A 16,107-nucleotide genomic window follows, 5' to 3' on the forward strand; every position below is an offset into this window, starting at 1 on the left:
TGATATCATTTTCATTGAAGATATTCTGGCATATTCTGAGCCAGAGCAGAGCATGTAAACGTATTAAGTCGGTAGAACAAAGATTGGAAGAATGTCGATTGTATGCTAAGTTTAGCAAATGCGAATGTTGGATGAATCAAGCAGCATTTCTGGGATATGTTATATATTCTTAAGGTATTCAAGTGAATCCTTAAAAGGTAACAGAAATTAAAATTTGGAACAACCACGAGTCGTAATTGAGATTTGGAATTTCTTAGCTTACCAGGCTATCTTGGATGGTTGTGAAAGATTTTTCAGTCATTGCTTTGTCATTGACGAGACTGTTGAGAAAAGAGGTTAGGTATGAGTGGGAAGGAATTGTAAGCAAAGGATTCAACAACTGAAGTATTTCCTCACTCATGCACGTATTTTGGTATTCCCAGAGAATAGTGGTAATCATAAATTTTTAGTGATGTTTCTTGAATGGTATTGGAGGCATGTTGATGCAAATGTTAGGGTGATTGCATACGTTTCACGATAAATGGAATCTCATAAGATGAATTACCCTACTGGTGATTTGGAAGTCACGATTACCATTCTTGCTGTGAAGTTATGGAGACATTATATTTTAGTGGGAATGCAAGATTTTTTTTACGAATCCAAAAAGTCTTCAATATCCATTACTTGGAAGGAATTTGATATGAGGCAGCGAAAGTGAATTGTATTGCTTAATGAACATGATTGTACGATCAGGGTGATCGTAAAGTTTGTTTTAGCTGAAGCACTTGGTGAGAAGACTACAGTAAGATTAATATCTGGCACGTTTGCCAAGAGTATCATTTTGTGGATTGAAAACCAACGGAAGAAAAATTAAGAATGGAAGATCGAGAAGAAGTTATACTTGTTAAGTAACAAGTTAGTACATTTACCCCATTGTTGAGTAACAACCTTTCCCAGACAGTGCAACACTACTTATTTGTTTTATGGAAAAGAGAATTGGATTACGGAACTGCTAAGTTTCTTAAGTATGTTGGTTGTGCAGTTTCCGAAGTAACGCCATAAGGACCATGAAATGTGTCACGTGAGTCGGTTTTTGATGACTTGTGAATGGAATGTTTCTGGGTAGAGAAAGATTCGATCGAGAAAGAGTTTTAGTAGACCCTGAGACTATGGATGAGTCTCCTCAAAGTATTCAGGTGATTAAGTTAACCTGAAGTAACCAGGAATGGCAAAAGAGATCAACAGATGGATATGCCACTAATCAAGTGTGTAAGGTAAATGGTTTGATATTTTTGGAAAATTCACCACGAACAGAAATGAAAAGAATTGGAAAAGAGACAAGATAAGATTTAAACACATCAGACCGTTTTGATCATTAAAAGAATCAATGAAGTTGCATATAAGTTTGTGATGCCTTCAAAAATTGGCTAAGGTGCATAATGCATTATATTTCGATGCGTTGTCACTAGGTGGCAGATTCGTCACATGGGATTCTGGTGCAACTATTTAGAATTCAATTGGATTCGACTTGATAAGGAACCAAGGACTACTTTGGATTGGGAAAAGAAGGTCCTGAGAATTAAGACAGAGTAAGTGGTAAAACCTTGTGAAGGAAATCATTCAGTAGAAAATTATGTGGGAGAAAGAGAAACGGATGAGAGAGATTTACCCGAAGCTATTGTTGGAGTATGGTTGATTTAGTTGATTGCTGGAATTTCGGGGACGAAATTCTATAAGGAGGGAAGATTGTCACAGCCCGTCCTGGAATTTTAATTCCGAGGACGTGAAAAGACGAAAATGCCCTTAAACGGGATTAAGGTGCGTAATTTTGGTATTGGTTTTACCTAAAATTCCTAAGTTATTGTTAATTAAACTTAAACTTGGACTAATAATTTTGTGTTTGGACTTTAGGTAGGGTCCTACACCCTAAATCCCTCCCCATTTCCCGTTTGTTGTCTCTCTCTCATCTCCTCAGTCACTCTCTCTCTCTCTTCCTCAGCTCTTCCTCAGAAACTCTCACTCTCTCTCTTCTTCTCGAACGCACGGGCAACCACCAAAACCACCTAAAACCTATACCAACGTCCAAGTTAAGACTACCATTGCAACCCTGAGGACTCCACGATCACGTAGACACCATTTTCAGGTAAGTTTTGCTTCGGAAAACCCTAGTTTTTAAGGTCCCGTGTTTATATACTGTTCATGATCTTTTAAATGGTTACGATTTAGGCTAAAACAAGATCACAGCGAGCTTAGTGAGGTCCCAAGGAAGCTCGGAGTGCTTCGTTGGAAGTTTTTGGACGTAAGAACACGGAGATCGACAAGTTCAAAGTTTGGCCGGAGCTTTCGAGGCGTTTTCCGGCGAATCCCCGGCGAGTTAGGAGTCGAGGTAGGTATCAATCTCTTTGTCTCGTCAAGTACTACAACTTTCCTTTTTGTTTCACTCAATTTCGTTGAGTATTGAAGAAGTTATACTCATTTGAAAAATACCCAGTTTCCGGCGACCTCCGAGGCTTTCGAGACAGTTTCCGGCCAAACCACGGCGAACTAGGTGTTGTGCAAGGTACCATTATCTTTTTCTCTTCAAGGGCTACAACTTTCGTTTTTGAATCACTTGATTTCGTTGAGAAATGACAAAGTTATGGCAATTTGAAAAACTGCCCAGAAAACGGCCGCCGGAAAAACCAGTCCGGCGACCCAAGGAAGAAGAAGGTGCTACAGTAAAAATAAAAAATAAAATTATTTTAAAAATATGTCGACGTCCGTGACGTCGAGTAGATCACTGTGGTATATTCATATACCTAAATTGAACACCGTATGAGAAAGTTATTGAAGATTGTTGGTTAGGTGTTCAAATAACGTTTTATAGTTTTCACATTTAGGTGAAAATGTGAATTGATGATCCGACCGTTGGATCGTCACCAAACTTTGATACGTTGTAATACGTAATATTTGAGGATTATTGGAACTTACGGATTGGGAATCCGAGTTAGGGATCTTCCGGAATTGGAATTGTAAGTTCATAATATAAAATGTTAACCGTCACTTAGTTTTGGAAATTGACGGAGATCCGACCGTTGGATGGTAATGAAATTTTAGGATGTTATCCTAGAGATATATTGTGGACCTCTGGAAGTTATGGATTTAAAATCTGAGTGGCAGATCTTCCGGATCGAACTACGTAGTGACGTATTTTATATAAGTTATATATTCTATCGATATGAATTCTGAGGTTGGATTTGATTACTATTCTAGGCGGCGATCGTCGTGACGCCTTGATGTGTGGTGCTAGGGAGTTGTTGGACGAACTCCAGGTGAGTGGGCAGTTTTGTTTTCCGTATATATATATATACTTAACGTTTTCCCAGAAATTGAAAATGCATGAAATTATGTTTAAAATGAAATGCATATGAGTTATGTGGAAAAACGGGAAGTGAAATACCATGCATAGAATTGATATGAAAAGTATATAGAAATGTGAGTTGAAATGCCATGCATGAATTAATATATGATGCATATGTATGAATTGGTGCGGTGGACGCACAGGTAAGAATTGATTTATGATGCATATGTATGAAATGGTGCGGTGGACGCACAGATGAGTATTTAATTACTGTTATGATGATGATGATATATATTGAGCTCAAATCCTGCACCATGGTTTAGTGCTTATAGTATTCACCGCATCGCACGCTCGCCTTGGATCCAAGTAGATGCTAGTCGTACAGTCCACGCGGAGTGGGTACGACAGACCAGTCGCGAGAGTGTTAGTGAGATTCCGACTGGTGGGTGACCTTAGATTATGTGCACAGATGATTTATGAGAAGCACTAGAGCGTAACTTGTGTGCAGAAGGCCGGACGGGTCACAGAGGTGACTCCGGTAGAGTGATAATGATAGATTTTGAGCTCTAGGTTCAACCGTATAGGGCTATTAGAGGGCCTACGGTTGATTACTTTCTTGCACCTGATATGATTATGTTGATGCATTCATACCTTATTACTGTTGAGATGATGTGGCATGGCATAATTAATATGAGAAATGTTGAGATGACATGGCATGGCATGATTGATAAAGAGATAATGTTGAGATAGTAAAAATGAAGTTTTGAGAATATATATGTATATTTATATTTTACATTTCTGGGAAAGTATACAGGTTTTACGGAGAGGGATTACAACGTTTTGAGAAATGTTTGGATTTGGAAAAGAATTGTTTTACTGACCCACTCAATTTTGGTTTTGCGCCCCTCCAGGTTCAGGAATCACAAAGGTGTGGTGACTACGAGGAATTCGACGGTGTTCTGACAGATTGGACAAAATTAGGACTCACCTTCGGGTGTATCAATTTAAATTGTATCTTAAAGCTTCCGTACTGTGCAAATGGTTACGTCACTCTCACGTGACGGCCAGCATGTCCTCCTTCGGGACGGGGTGTGTCAGTTATGGGTATGGTTAACCGTTTATAAACGGTTATGGGTATGGGTATAACCGTTTAGACAATTACCCAACGGGTAAACGGTTATGCGGATATGAGAATAAACGGTTATAGATAAATAACAGCAGTTACTCGCTCGCCATAACCATTGCCCATTTGAGGGTTCCACTTGTTTACAAGCCATTTACAACCTTCATATGTGAAGTTAGATTCACACTGGATGGTTTTCTATGTATAAATTAAACCTTCATTTCAAAAAATTCCAAAGCACATTAAAAATACCAAAGTAATTTAAGAATACTAAAGCACATTAAATTTTTTTTATAATAATTAATTTACAAGTGTGAAAATTGGAAAAAAAAATATGCAAACCCTCATGATGGTTACATCATCGTTTGGATTTCTAAAACCCTTCAAACCCTCATGAATGGTGTTTTTGGTTGAGTGCAAAATTTAGGTGATTTAGCCAAAATAGTCCCTAAGATTAGCTTAATTTCTCACTTCGCTATCTGATATTTGAAATTAATAGAAGTGCTTCCTGAGTTTGTCTACTATCAATCATTTTGGGCATCCTTTGAAAAATATATGTTAAATAAGAACCAAAATAACAAATATACCCTCAAGTAGAAATTTTTTACTTCAGGACTACTCATCCAAAGTAAATATCCCGTCAACAAGATATAACCACCCTTCCCGGTTTCCCACTCATCCAAACCAAGGATATAGGAGTGATTAAAACTAAATAAGTTTTAAACTCTTCTGCATGTCATGGAATACTTCCCACAAAAAGGGGTAATCAATAAGGATAAGCGGTTCAGTTATGAGCAAGAAAACAAAGAAAACGAACATAACACTTGAATGTAGGATTTATGTTGCAGACACATACACGAATACGGCGACCCGAGGCACGGTAGGATGAGAGCTCAAATGTATTTTGTATTAATGCAGACAAATGCATCCTACTGGTCATACAATCTCTAAAAGTACTACCTAAATGGTAGGTAGGCAACGGAGGTGTGACGTTTGGAGTTGTCATTCGCGTCATTCCTCGGAATGAAGGCATAATGGCAATAAAACAACCCTTTTATCACTATCCATGGACAGATCACACATAGATTATTGCATTAGACGGTATTTGAAAGATGCCCCTTTTAGTTTTTCTTTGAGAAAATCAGCCTCACCAAGCACTTCCCTTCTCTCACCCTCCAAGCATTTGAGACAGGCTTCGTATGCTTTAGTGTCCCTATTCACATCTTCAACCTCCTTGTCAAAGGACTCATCCATTGCCTTTCCAGACTGGCTTGGATTGACTGCTTCAGCAGTAGGACGCGGAGGGACTCCTTGTGCTTGGCCTCTTTGCTGCCGCAACACAAAAAGAATGGGCGGATTGAAGAACCCTGCATGACTGCATGTATTCATCACCAAACCACACATGACTACAAACCGAATAAACCATATCTCGCACACATTACTGCACCGGGCCATCAAGAAACCATTAACCCTGCATAAAATCATAAACTCAAATGTCTGTTGAAGTATAAGCTTTGTACCTGTCCAATTTGACGTAAGCGTTTAAGTTGCTCGCATGCAACTCACATGACCTACTAGTTGAGGTGTGAGCTAGCAACGGCTATTTTTGCTCACACTTCCAGCATTTTTGGCATAACCGAATCGAAGAGAATCCAGCGTAGATTTCTCCTTGAAGTTTCACACTTTGCTTCTTCTTCCTTCTTCATCTCTGCTCTCTGAAATGAGCTCATCACATTCTCTGTGATTTCTAGAAACTGAAACCAACTAGAATTACAGTTAATCAATCCTAAAAACGCTAACAAGTAACAATGTCCACAAACAATAGCCAACTCAAGAAATCGTATGTTTAGTACACGCAATGTGATTCTAGTCAAATGATACGCTTATTTGGATCGATTAGTCAACTTAGCTCTTGACAGGAACAAGTCCCATTTCTAACTCTAACTATTTGCTCAACAAATTAGCACTTCATGGCAAAACTTAAAGCCTATAACAGCATAATTAAGGTTTTCGAGCCACAACCAAAACTTTAAAAGTTCAAGAGAACAACACTTTGGCTTAACTAAATCAAAACCCAACCCATTTTAACTATAAATTTTCCCCTCAAGGAAAAACGTTTTGCAATCTCACCCATTTGAAACTTCAATTCAAAGCCCCAGAGAGTTGCGACACTTCTGGCAGACATATTCGGGGACGATGATTGAGAAGTATGTGGCAGAGGATTATTTGAAAGATGTGGCGAAGAAGGGCAAAGATGGAATATTTACATACAATTGGAGTTGACAATTTGCAGAAAGAACTCACCTGATCCATATTTTTATACGCAAGGGAGAAAAGCTAGGAGTTCGGTCAATAACGGAACAGCGCCCCCAAAAAAACACAGAATTAAACAAACAAAAATACAGGATCATGCACGTACTCTACCCCAAAGTTACAAATCAACAAACCAAATTAAACAAAGAAAGTGAAAATAGCATGCACATACCTACACCCGGCTTACAAACCAACAAACCTAAAAAGCTCAGTATTTAAGCATCTTACTTGTATCAAAACAAAAACAACTTTTTTTGAATCTCTCTGATAACCAATTTCCTGGGACGAACAAAATGTTTTGCTTCATCACGCTTTTCCAATGCCGTATGAAATCTTTCAATACGTACAACAATCACCATTTGTATTTTGCACATTCAATCCGGGGTTTGCGGAAACCAATTTGAGCCCGCAACTTTCACCACACATGGTCTTTGGCCAAGTAACACAACCAACCCCTTCACACCGCTAATATGCACTGGCCTAGTTTTCAGCACTTATAGCCTTATAGGTAACATAAAACAAAAGTTGAAATTAAAAATTAAATTTTATCTATTCTTCCCTCCCCTTGCTTTTTTTTTTTTAGTTTCGTATACAGTGAGTGTTTGTTTCTGTCCCATGTATTTGGGCTACACTTTTCTTTCTCTAATCACTCGTCGTAGGTAGATAAAACCGCTTTGGGGCAAGTCCTTCTTGGCATTTCTCTCCACACACACAGATATATACATACATATATATATGATTTTAGTCTTGTTTGTCTTTTGTCCTTTTATTGTTTTTTTTTTTCTGTAGCATTTTAATGTGATTTATTGTTTCAGATGAGTCAAAATAATGAACTGCAAAGAAATTTGTCAATATTTTGGCCAAACCTGAATGTGAGGAGCACGGATATGTATTTCTAGCAAGTAGAATATAACAAGCACGCATTATGTTCCGATGACATATTTTCTCACACACTATTTTCAACGTGCACATAGCTTATGGTTTGACTATAATGCAGATATACGGTTGTTTCAAGAGATAATTCTGTCAGGCTACTAATATCAGTTTAGCCAACTTGAACAAGTCATTAGCAAATTAATAAATGGATAGACACCAACTCTGCGTTGCCAAATGGATAGTAATCGGTTGCATAGTGATCAAAACAAATAATAACTTCCTGTAGAAATAAATGGTTGTTGTCCATTCGGCAATATAGAGTTGGTATCTTTCAAGTTATTGATCTGCGAATGGCTTGTTCAAATTGGCTAAACTGATATCGGGAGCCTAGTAGAACCATAGCTCGAAAGAACAATATATCTACATTATAACCAGACCATAAGCTATGAGCACGTTCAAAGTACTGTGTTTGGGAAAATGTGTCCTTGGAGCATAATCCAGGCTTATTATTTTCTGTTTGCCAGAAAAACATATTCGTGCTACTCGCATTCGGGTTTGACCAATATATTGATATTAACAAGGTTTGTTTACATCACATGATTTTGAGTCAACTAAAACGAGAAATCACATTAGAAAGCTGCAGGAAAAAAGAAAAAAGTACAATAAAAGAACAAAAAGAAAAGACAAACAAAGATATATGTATATATGTGGAGAAAGAAATGCCAAGGAGGACTCGCCCAAGAGATTTCATTCGAACTCTATACCTACACATGTTTGTCGTTGGTGTTGTAGAGAAACAGGGATTCGGTGATTGGGAAAGAAAAGTGGGGCCCAAATACATAGAATGGTTATGGAATCATGGAAGATGAAAGAAGCACTCACTGTATATGGAATTAAAAAGAGCAAGGGTGAAGGAAGAAGAGAGAAAACTTAATTTTTAATTTTAACTTTTACGTTTTTTGTTAACATTATGTACCTCATAAGGGTTGAAAGCTACGCAAGCGCACAATAGCGTTGCAAAGGGGTTCGTTAATCGGCCAAAGACCATGCGTGGTGAAAGTTGAGCGCCCAAATTGGTTTCCACAACAAGATTGAATTTGAATTTGCAGAATACAAACGACGATTGTTGTACGTACGGAAAAAATTCATGAGGAGTTGTTGCTTCATTAAGAACAACTATATTGTTAAACAAAAAAACCTTAAAGAAGCAATGCATTTTGTTTGTCTTGGTCATCATAGAGATTCAAAAGAAGGTGTTTTTTTTAAGACAAGGATAAGGTGGTTAAATGGTTTGTAAGTTGGGTGTAGGTATGTGTATAATTCAAGTGTGTCACTAAATGGTGGTATGCTTTTATCAATGACCCCAGCTTCGTTGACAAGCACCTCTCTAATTCCTATTCCTTGCACATCAATCAATTCACTCGTGTCCTTTTGAAGCAAATGCTAGTCCCTACTAGGGAGTCGGAGGACCCCAAGGCCAAGGGTAATGGTAATGAAATTCAATCCATATTCTCAATGCTAAGTTTTGACAACAACAATGATGTTGTTGGTGACTCAGACAACACCAACTATGGTGACTTATACCTTTATTTCTGAAGGTGAGGACATCCATGTTCCTCTGTCTATGAATCTAGAGGTCGGGGACAAATCAATTGGTATTATAGGTCAATGGGATCATTTGTCTAGACCTATCTAATTCTACTATGGTGTTTTTGTGGAGTCCGGCAATTCATGAGTTCAGGGTTCTTCCCCCACACCTTCAGAATAATTGGCCTAGTCCACCATTTGGATCCCTCACGGTGGAAGCTCCCTACCTTCGAGCAGGCCGACTCATAATTCCTCGAGGATTTGGCTATGATCCCTTATCTAAATGTTACAAAGTTGTTAGCATTGCATTTTCTGGTTCAAATTGTACGGCGAGAAAGAACATCTGATTGTTAATCCTCTCTGAGTACAAGTGTACACCTTGGAAACAGATTGTTGGAGAGAGATCAAGAACTATTCTTTAGAAACAGATACCACTTTCTTTGGTTAGGAAGCGAGCAACAAAAGGAGTTCATATGTTGCGATAACACTCGTTATGATGATGAAGGAAAGATTAGGTTAGTAATCATTTCGTTTGACATGAGTCGTGAGGTATTTTATAATTTATCGTTACCACATGAGGTCACCTACAAAGATTACCTTGACATATCCCACTCGCGTGTGGGGGCGCATCGCCTAACACATTTTCAGAAAAATCAGCCCACTTTTCAGACTAAAATGTTACCGTTGGGAAGCTTCTCAAGGTCCGTTTGATCTCAACGGCTCTTTAACTTGGATCGTTCGATATCAACGGTAAAAAAAAAAAAAATCTTTTTTAATATTAACCGTTCGATCTGAGATCAATGATCGATATTAATATGCTTTATAAATAAATAAATAAATAAAATTATAGTTTTAAAATTAAGAAATGTTACCGTTGTGACACGTGGCGTAATCTAGAGTGTTGGAATTTAATTTTTTTATATCCAACAGCAGAGATTAATTATTTAAATAAAAAATTTAAAAATTGTAAAAAATCCGAAAAAATATATGAATTTTTTTTTAAAAAAATGTTTCTACTTTTCTATAAATACCTTCTCATTATCATTTACCTTACACCACAATTTCATATTTTCTCAACTACTTTCAATCACATTCCTATCTTTCTCTCAAAGTTTTGATCCAATTTTTTTCAACAAAATGACTACTAATGCAGGTACGAATTGGACGCTTTTTGAAGATGTTGCATTGTGTACTAGCTGGGTTGAAATTACTCATAGTTCGCGTACGGGTAATGAGATGCAGTTGCGAGAAATGTGGAGTCTTATTCATACCAATTATCTTGAAAAAATGGGTGGGAGTAGAACCAAAGAATCGATGTCTAGTCGTTGGAAATTACTTAGCCAATCGTTTAGTATTTGGAGAAACACCTTGGCACAAGCTAGTAGTAATCTTCGAAGTGGGGAAAATTACACGGATCAGGTAACAATATATTATTTATTTGTTTGTACCATACCCAAATTTACATTGTAATTATTTGTTTGTATTATTTATTTGTTACATACTTTGATTATAATTTTTTGTTTGTATTATTTATTTGTTACATACTTTAATTATAATTATTTGTTTGTATTATTTATTTGTTACCTACTTTGATTATAATTATTTCTTCTCCCCCATTGTGTAGCTAATTCAAGCACAAGCTTGGTATGGTGCCAAAACCAAAAGCAAAAATAAATCATTCAAACGGTGGGAATGTTGGAATATTGTCAAAGATTGTCCTAAATTCAAAGTTGTGCCTGTCGGTCCAGAAGTTGTCATGAACAGCACCCATCTACACTCTACACCTGATAATGGCTCGCATGAAGATGATGGAGAAGAAGTGCCCGAAACGCCCATCCCTGAACAAGCATCGAGTTCGACCCGTTATCCAATTAGGCCTCAAGGTAAGAAGGCTTCAAAGAGAAAAGGAAGTGCTTCCAAGCATGATTATGCAAAGTACATGGAAGAACTTACTCGCCATAGTGAATTGACTTTGGCGCGGGAAATGGCAAAATTTGAGGCTGATAAGGCTAGAGAGAAGGCAAAAGCTGTAGCTGTTGAGAGAGAATTTCAAGCTAATGAGAGAGAAAGAGAGCTACTTAGGCAAGAAATGGAACTGGTTAGAGAAGAAAGAATGGCTCAACGAGATCGTGAGATTATAAACACGCATTTAGAAGGGAAGTCTCCAAATTCTAAATATTTTTGGAATTCGGAGAAAGAGGATGTGGTACGTATGAGGCGTGCAAGAGAAGCGAGAGCAAGAGGAGATGGTCCTAGCACGACAAGAGAAGATCATCCTAGCACCACAAATTGGTTAAGTGATGATGATTAGAGTACTTGTTTTAATCGGAGCTCATAGTTTTCCAATCACATTGGGTTGTAATTTATTATTTATTGAATAGAGTATTTTATGTTGTTTCCAATTTATTGAATTTAGTATTTTATGTTATTTAAAACGCACCAAATAAAATTACATAAACACACCAAATAATAAAAAAACTCACTAAAATAAAACACACCAAATAATAAAAACCTCATTAAAATAAAACACACCGAATAAAATTACATAAACACATCAAATAATAAAAACCTCACTAAATGAACTAAAATAAAACACACCAAATAAAATTACATAAACATACCAAATAATAAAAAACACACTAAATGAACTTAATTATCTTCAACTTGTTTCAATGCCCACTGGTGCTCTATCAAGTCATTTTGCCGAGCATTGTGCATGTCTGGCCTTTGAAATGCAATATATCGTTGAATGAGACTCTCATTGTAACATACATCCCTTTCTAATGGCTCATGTTGCACGAGCTCATCGGTGGCGTCATGAGCACAATACATATGTGTTATTGAATTGTTCATCGTGTCTGGCTCATATTCATCAACAACTTCATAATCGTACTCATCTTCCACAATCATGTTGTGAAGAATGATGCACGCCATCATGATGGATCGAAGCGACTCTACATCAAACAATATGGCTGCACCCATGACGATCGCCCAGCGAGCTTGGAGGATACCGAAACAACGCTCCACATCCTTCCTGCACCCCTCTTGATAGCTTGCAAAGTGTTTTTCCTTTGCACTTCGCTGACGTGGCACTGTTTTGACAAATGTTGACCACCTTGGGTAAATGTCGTCGGCTAGGTAGTATAGCCCGTCGTACATACGTTCGTTGACCTAATACATGACTTTTTGTGCCTTTCCTTGCAGGACATTGTTGAACACTGCGGATTGGGCAAGGATGTTGAGGTCATTTTGAGCTCCCAGAACCCCAAAAAAGACATGTCAAATCCATGTATCAAAAGATGCCACCGCCTCTAAAATGATACTTTTTGCTCTTTTCTGTCTCCATAAGCGCCTTGCCATGCACTTAGACAGTTTTTCCACGTCCAATGCATACAATCAATGCTCCTAATCATCCCAGAAAAAACCTCGCATCCCGGCCTTCTTCATAAGCCTTTCCAAGTCCATGTGAGTAGGTTGCTAGAGGTACTCTGCGGTGTAGATAGATTCGATTACTTTGCAAAACCTCATCAGGGACTGAAGAATGGTTGATTTCCCTATCCTCGCTATCTCATCCACTTGGTCTGCAGATGCTTTATACGCAAGCATCCGCAGCGCAGCAGTAATTTTTTGCTCGGGAATGAGACCCATAGCAGCAAAAGCATCATTCTTTTGCACAAAGTAAGAATCATGGTTGCAAGCAGCAATCATGATTTTGTTGAACAAATGTCGTTCCATTCTAAAACGACGTCTGAAGTACGTATCAGGAAATGCACTGTTATGGACAAAATAATCATCCAACAGCTTCACACCTCGTCGTTGCCTGTTTCTATCAAGGTTTCCGAAACAGGTGGGCCTGCATATCTGATCCACGGCTTGGATGACTCGACGGGAATGTGAGTCTCTGGCCATTCTTGCTTCGTCATCTCTCTTTCTCCGCTCCTCATACTCTTCCTTCTCATTTTGGGCTATATAAAGATTCAACATTCCTTCAAATTGGTTAAACAATTCTTCATCTTCTTGATCGATTTCCCACATCATGCTTGAAGAAGAAGATATTGTAAGTAGAAACTATGAATAATGATACAGATTTTGATTTGGTGAAAAATGAAGCAGAAACTATGAATAATGATAGAAATATTGAGAAAATTGGTGTGAGATTTCAAAGGATGGATGATGGATTATATGGAGGATTCTGAAATGATTAGGTTGTAGATAGAGTCACGTGGCATGCCGTCATTTGTTAAAAATATGATCGAAATATATTCTAAAAGATTCTGAAAAGATAACGACACGTGACACGATGACATTGGATAAAAATCTTATCGAAATCCATCACCAATAATTATCTTTTCGGATAATGACACGTGGCGCAACGAGAACGATTTAAAATCTGATCGAAATTTGACATCTCCTTTGGAGATGCTCTAAGTGATATGGAGATTTTGGATGCGGTCCCTAGTTATCAATATTATTGACGGAAGCCTTGTTAGTTTTCAATTTTTAATCCAATTCCCTGAAATTAATGTAATACTTTATTTCTATGTATCTTATTATATTTTTTAAATTAAAAATTAAAAATTTATAGTTATTTATTTAATGAGATTTTAAATAAAAATCCTTAATTTGTGGGATTAAAATATTAAAGGTAATTTAGCCAAAAGTCAATAAATTTGTGGGATTAAAATATTACAACTTTTATTATATAAATGTACTCATTTTATAAAAAAATAAAAAAAATAAAATCCCTTTTTTTTTTATAATCTAGAATGCACCCATAATTAATAACAAATCATTTACAATATAGCCTCTTGGAGTTTATTTTTGAATAATTAATTGGCATTTATTAAAATCGAAGGACCTTGATCAAAATTTGAAAAACGAATAAGGTTTTAATCAATGGAGTAGAAAAAATAAGGATGAGAACCTAATTTTTCATATATATATATATAGTACTTTGTAACTTTATATAATAACAAGTCATTCACAATGTAGCCTCTTGGAGTTTTGTAACCGTTTTGACATTTTTGTTTAATAATATTCTATTTTATAGTTTTGTTCGTGGCAGACTCTGATATTCAACTTTTTTCTCATTTCTCACATTTTATTTCTCAAACAATTTAAATTACTACTCAACAAGCATTGTCTTAGGCTCCATATATATACATACATACATACATACATACATACATACATATATATATATATATATATATATGATACAGACTGCTCAAATTATGAATTAAAGCATCCCATATTTTCTTGGGGCTTGAATTCGAATAACCCAGATGGTATTTACACGAAAGCTGAAAAGAATGAAAGCAGTGACTGTTATCATAGGAAGAGTTGTTACAATCAACAAAGTATTAGATTTTCCGTTGCAGTACCATATTTTCTCAGAATCCAAACAGAAAATAAGAAAACAGAAAGAGAACTATTGAAAATCAATTACCTTTCTGAATCTTCTTAGCTCTCTTCTATATGGGAGGAGACAGAAACTCCATCAGCAGCAGAAATGCTTCATTTTTTTCATGAATTTCCAACAAAGCGGGTTTGAAAGGAGAGATAAAAACAACATGTTAAACGCCATGTCGTGAAAATTGAAGCCTTGGTAAGCGTCATGTCGTACTATGCGCACCATGTCGTATTTTAAACGTCATTTCGTATGTAGACAATTATTTTAGTTTTATTTGTTAAGAAATATAAAGATAAGAAAATAGCTGAAATGATGAAATAAAAACCTTAATTACTGAAATTATGACTTTTTGGGAAATTGTGTCAACATCTGTGAGATAATGTCGTCAATATTTAAGCGATATGTCGTCGTTATTTGATTTGGATCTTTTTAGCAACTGAAATTAATAAAATTTTCATTTATGCCGCTTTGCACGATAAAAATGTAAAACAAGAATGAATATGATTCGATAATTTATAATTTAATAGGTTTTTCTCATAAAAGTGGTATTATTATTCGACAATGGTACAATTTATTTTTCATAAGACCACTTTGCATGTAAAACATTAATCCCTGCATGAAAAAAGAATGGAGATAATTCAGTAACTCAAATGTTTGCATTAGTTGATGTGATAGTTAATGTGTTAATATATATTATTGACGTAACAAGTAAATATCAACGTAATGTGATCATAAAATGCGATACCTTAAGCGGTTGGAGCATATCAATTACTTTGAGCAATTTGTATTTTTGTCAATTGGAGGGAGGACGAGGGAGATGCCACATTTCTTGGGAAGAGCAGAGACTTGAGAGGGATTATAGGTTCCAATGGTAGACAACGCTTGCTTGAGGCACAGGCAAACAGCTTCCTTGTCTGCCTTGTTATTGGCATGCACACTCAGGTTCTTGACACCCTTGCAACACGCTTCCGATGGTTTGGCGTCGGCTCCACCCTTCACGAAAGGGACGCACGGAGCCACCTCCAGTGACACCGTAGGGCATGAAGGCGCCGAGTGTGCAGTTATCGAAAGGAGTAGGAGAACAGCGAAGAATCCGATTAGGCGAGACATGGCTGCTCCTAACTCTTAAGATGATCACTTAGCTAGTTCTCAAGTTTTAATTGTAGCTGAGAGCTGTGTCTTTGCAGCACACCAAGGTATTCTATATATACATGAATGTTTGAGTGTAAGCTTTTGCAGCTTCAAGTTCTTCAGCTGTTTTTATGATCATGCAAGATTCATGCCAGCCAAGGTTTTATTTCCGTAACAACTAAAAATAGGAACTTTTCATGTTTTTGTTTTCATTGGAGCGGTATTCTAATATAATTTAAGTTACGAGGAGGAGATTTCAAACTTCGATGCAAAAAGAAAGAGCGTGCTGCTCTAGCCAGCTTGGATACAATTAGTTCTGCAAGGACTTATCAGGTTAAACAGCCA

The 16,107-nt window shown here is 36.9% G+C and overlaps 1 protein-coding gene and 2 long non-coding RNA genes across 4 annotated transcripts; 1 reads left to right on the forward strand and 2 right to left on the reverse strand.

Moving 5' to 3' along the window:
• The first annotated feature begins 1,911 nt into the window (after positions 1-1,911).
• LOC139197227 (uncharacterized) lies at positions 1,912-10,637 on the forward strand. 2 transcript variants are annotated; one of them, XR_011582435.1, is made up of 6 exons: positions 1,912-2,122; positions 2,206-2,365; positions 2,471-2,539; positions 3,232-3,290; positions 4,231-4,408; positions 10,372-10,637. It is a non-coding gene; the product is annotated as an uncharacterized lncRNA (long non-coding RNA). The 2 variants fall into 2 exon arrangements; XR_011582434.1 differs by lacking the exon at positions 10,372-10,637 and having other exon boundaries at positions 4,231-4,459.
• Positions 10,638-11,867: 1,230 nt separating this feature from the next.
• LOC139198394 (uncharacterized) lies at positions 11,868-12,377 on the reverse strand. The gene has a single exon (XM_070827080.1). The coding sequence runs from the start codon at positions 12,375-12,377 to the stop codon at positions 11,868-11,870; it is 510 nt and encodes a 169-aa protein (XP_070683181.1).
• A 2,766-nt stretch (positions 12,378-15,143) lies between these two features.
• On the reverse strand, positions 15,144-15,791 carry LOC103419356 (uncharacterized). Its single transcript, XR_011580955.1, has 2 exons — positions 15,377-15,791; positions 15,144-15,243 (listed from the first exon to the last, which is right to left on the reverse strand). It is a non-coding gene; the product is annotated as an uncharacterized lncRNA (long non-coding RNA).
• Positions 15,792-16,107: the final 316 nt, after the last annotated feature.

This window comes from Malus domestica, chromosome 01, assembly GCF_042453785.1.
Source record: "Malus domestica chromosome 01, GDT2T_hap1".
In the NCBI taxonomy this organism is placed as follows: domain Eukaryota; kingdom Viridiplantae; phylum Streptophyta; class Magnoliopsida; order Rosales; family Rosaceae; genus Malus; species Malus domestica.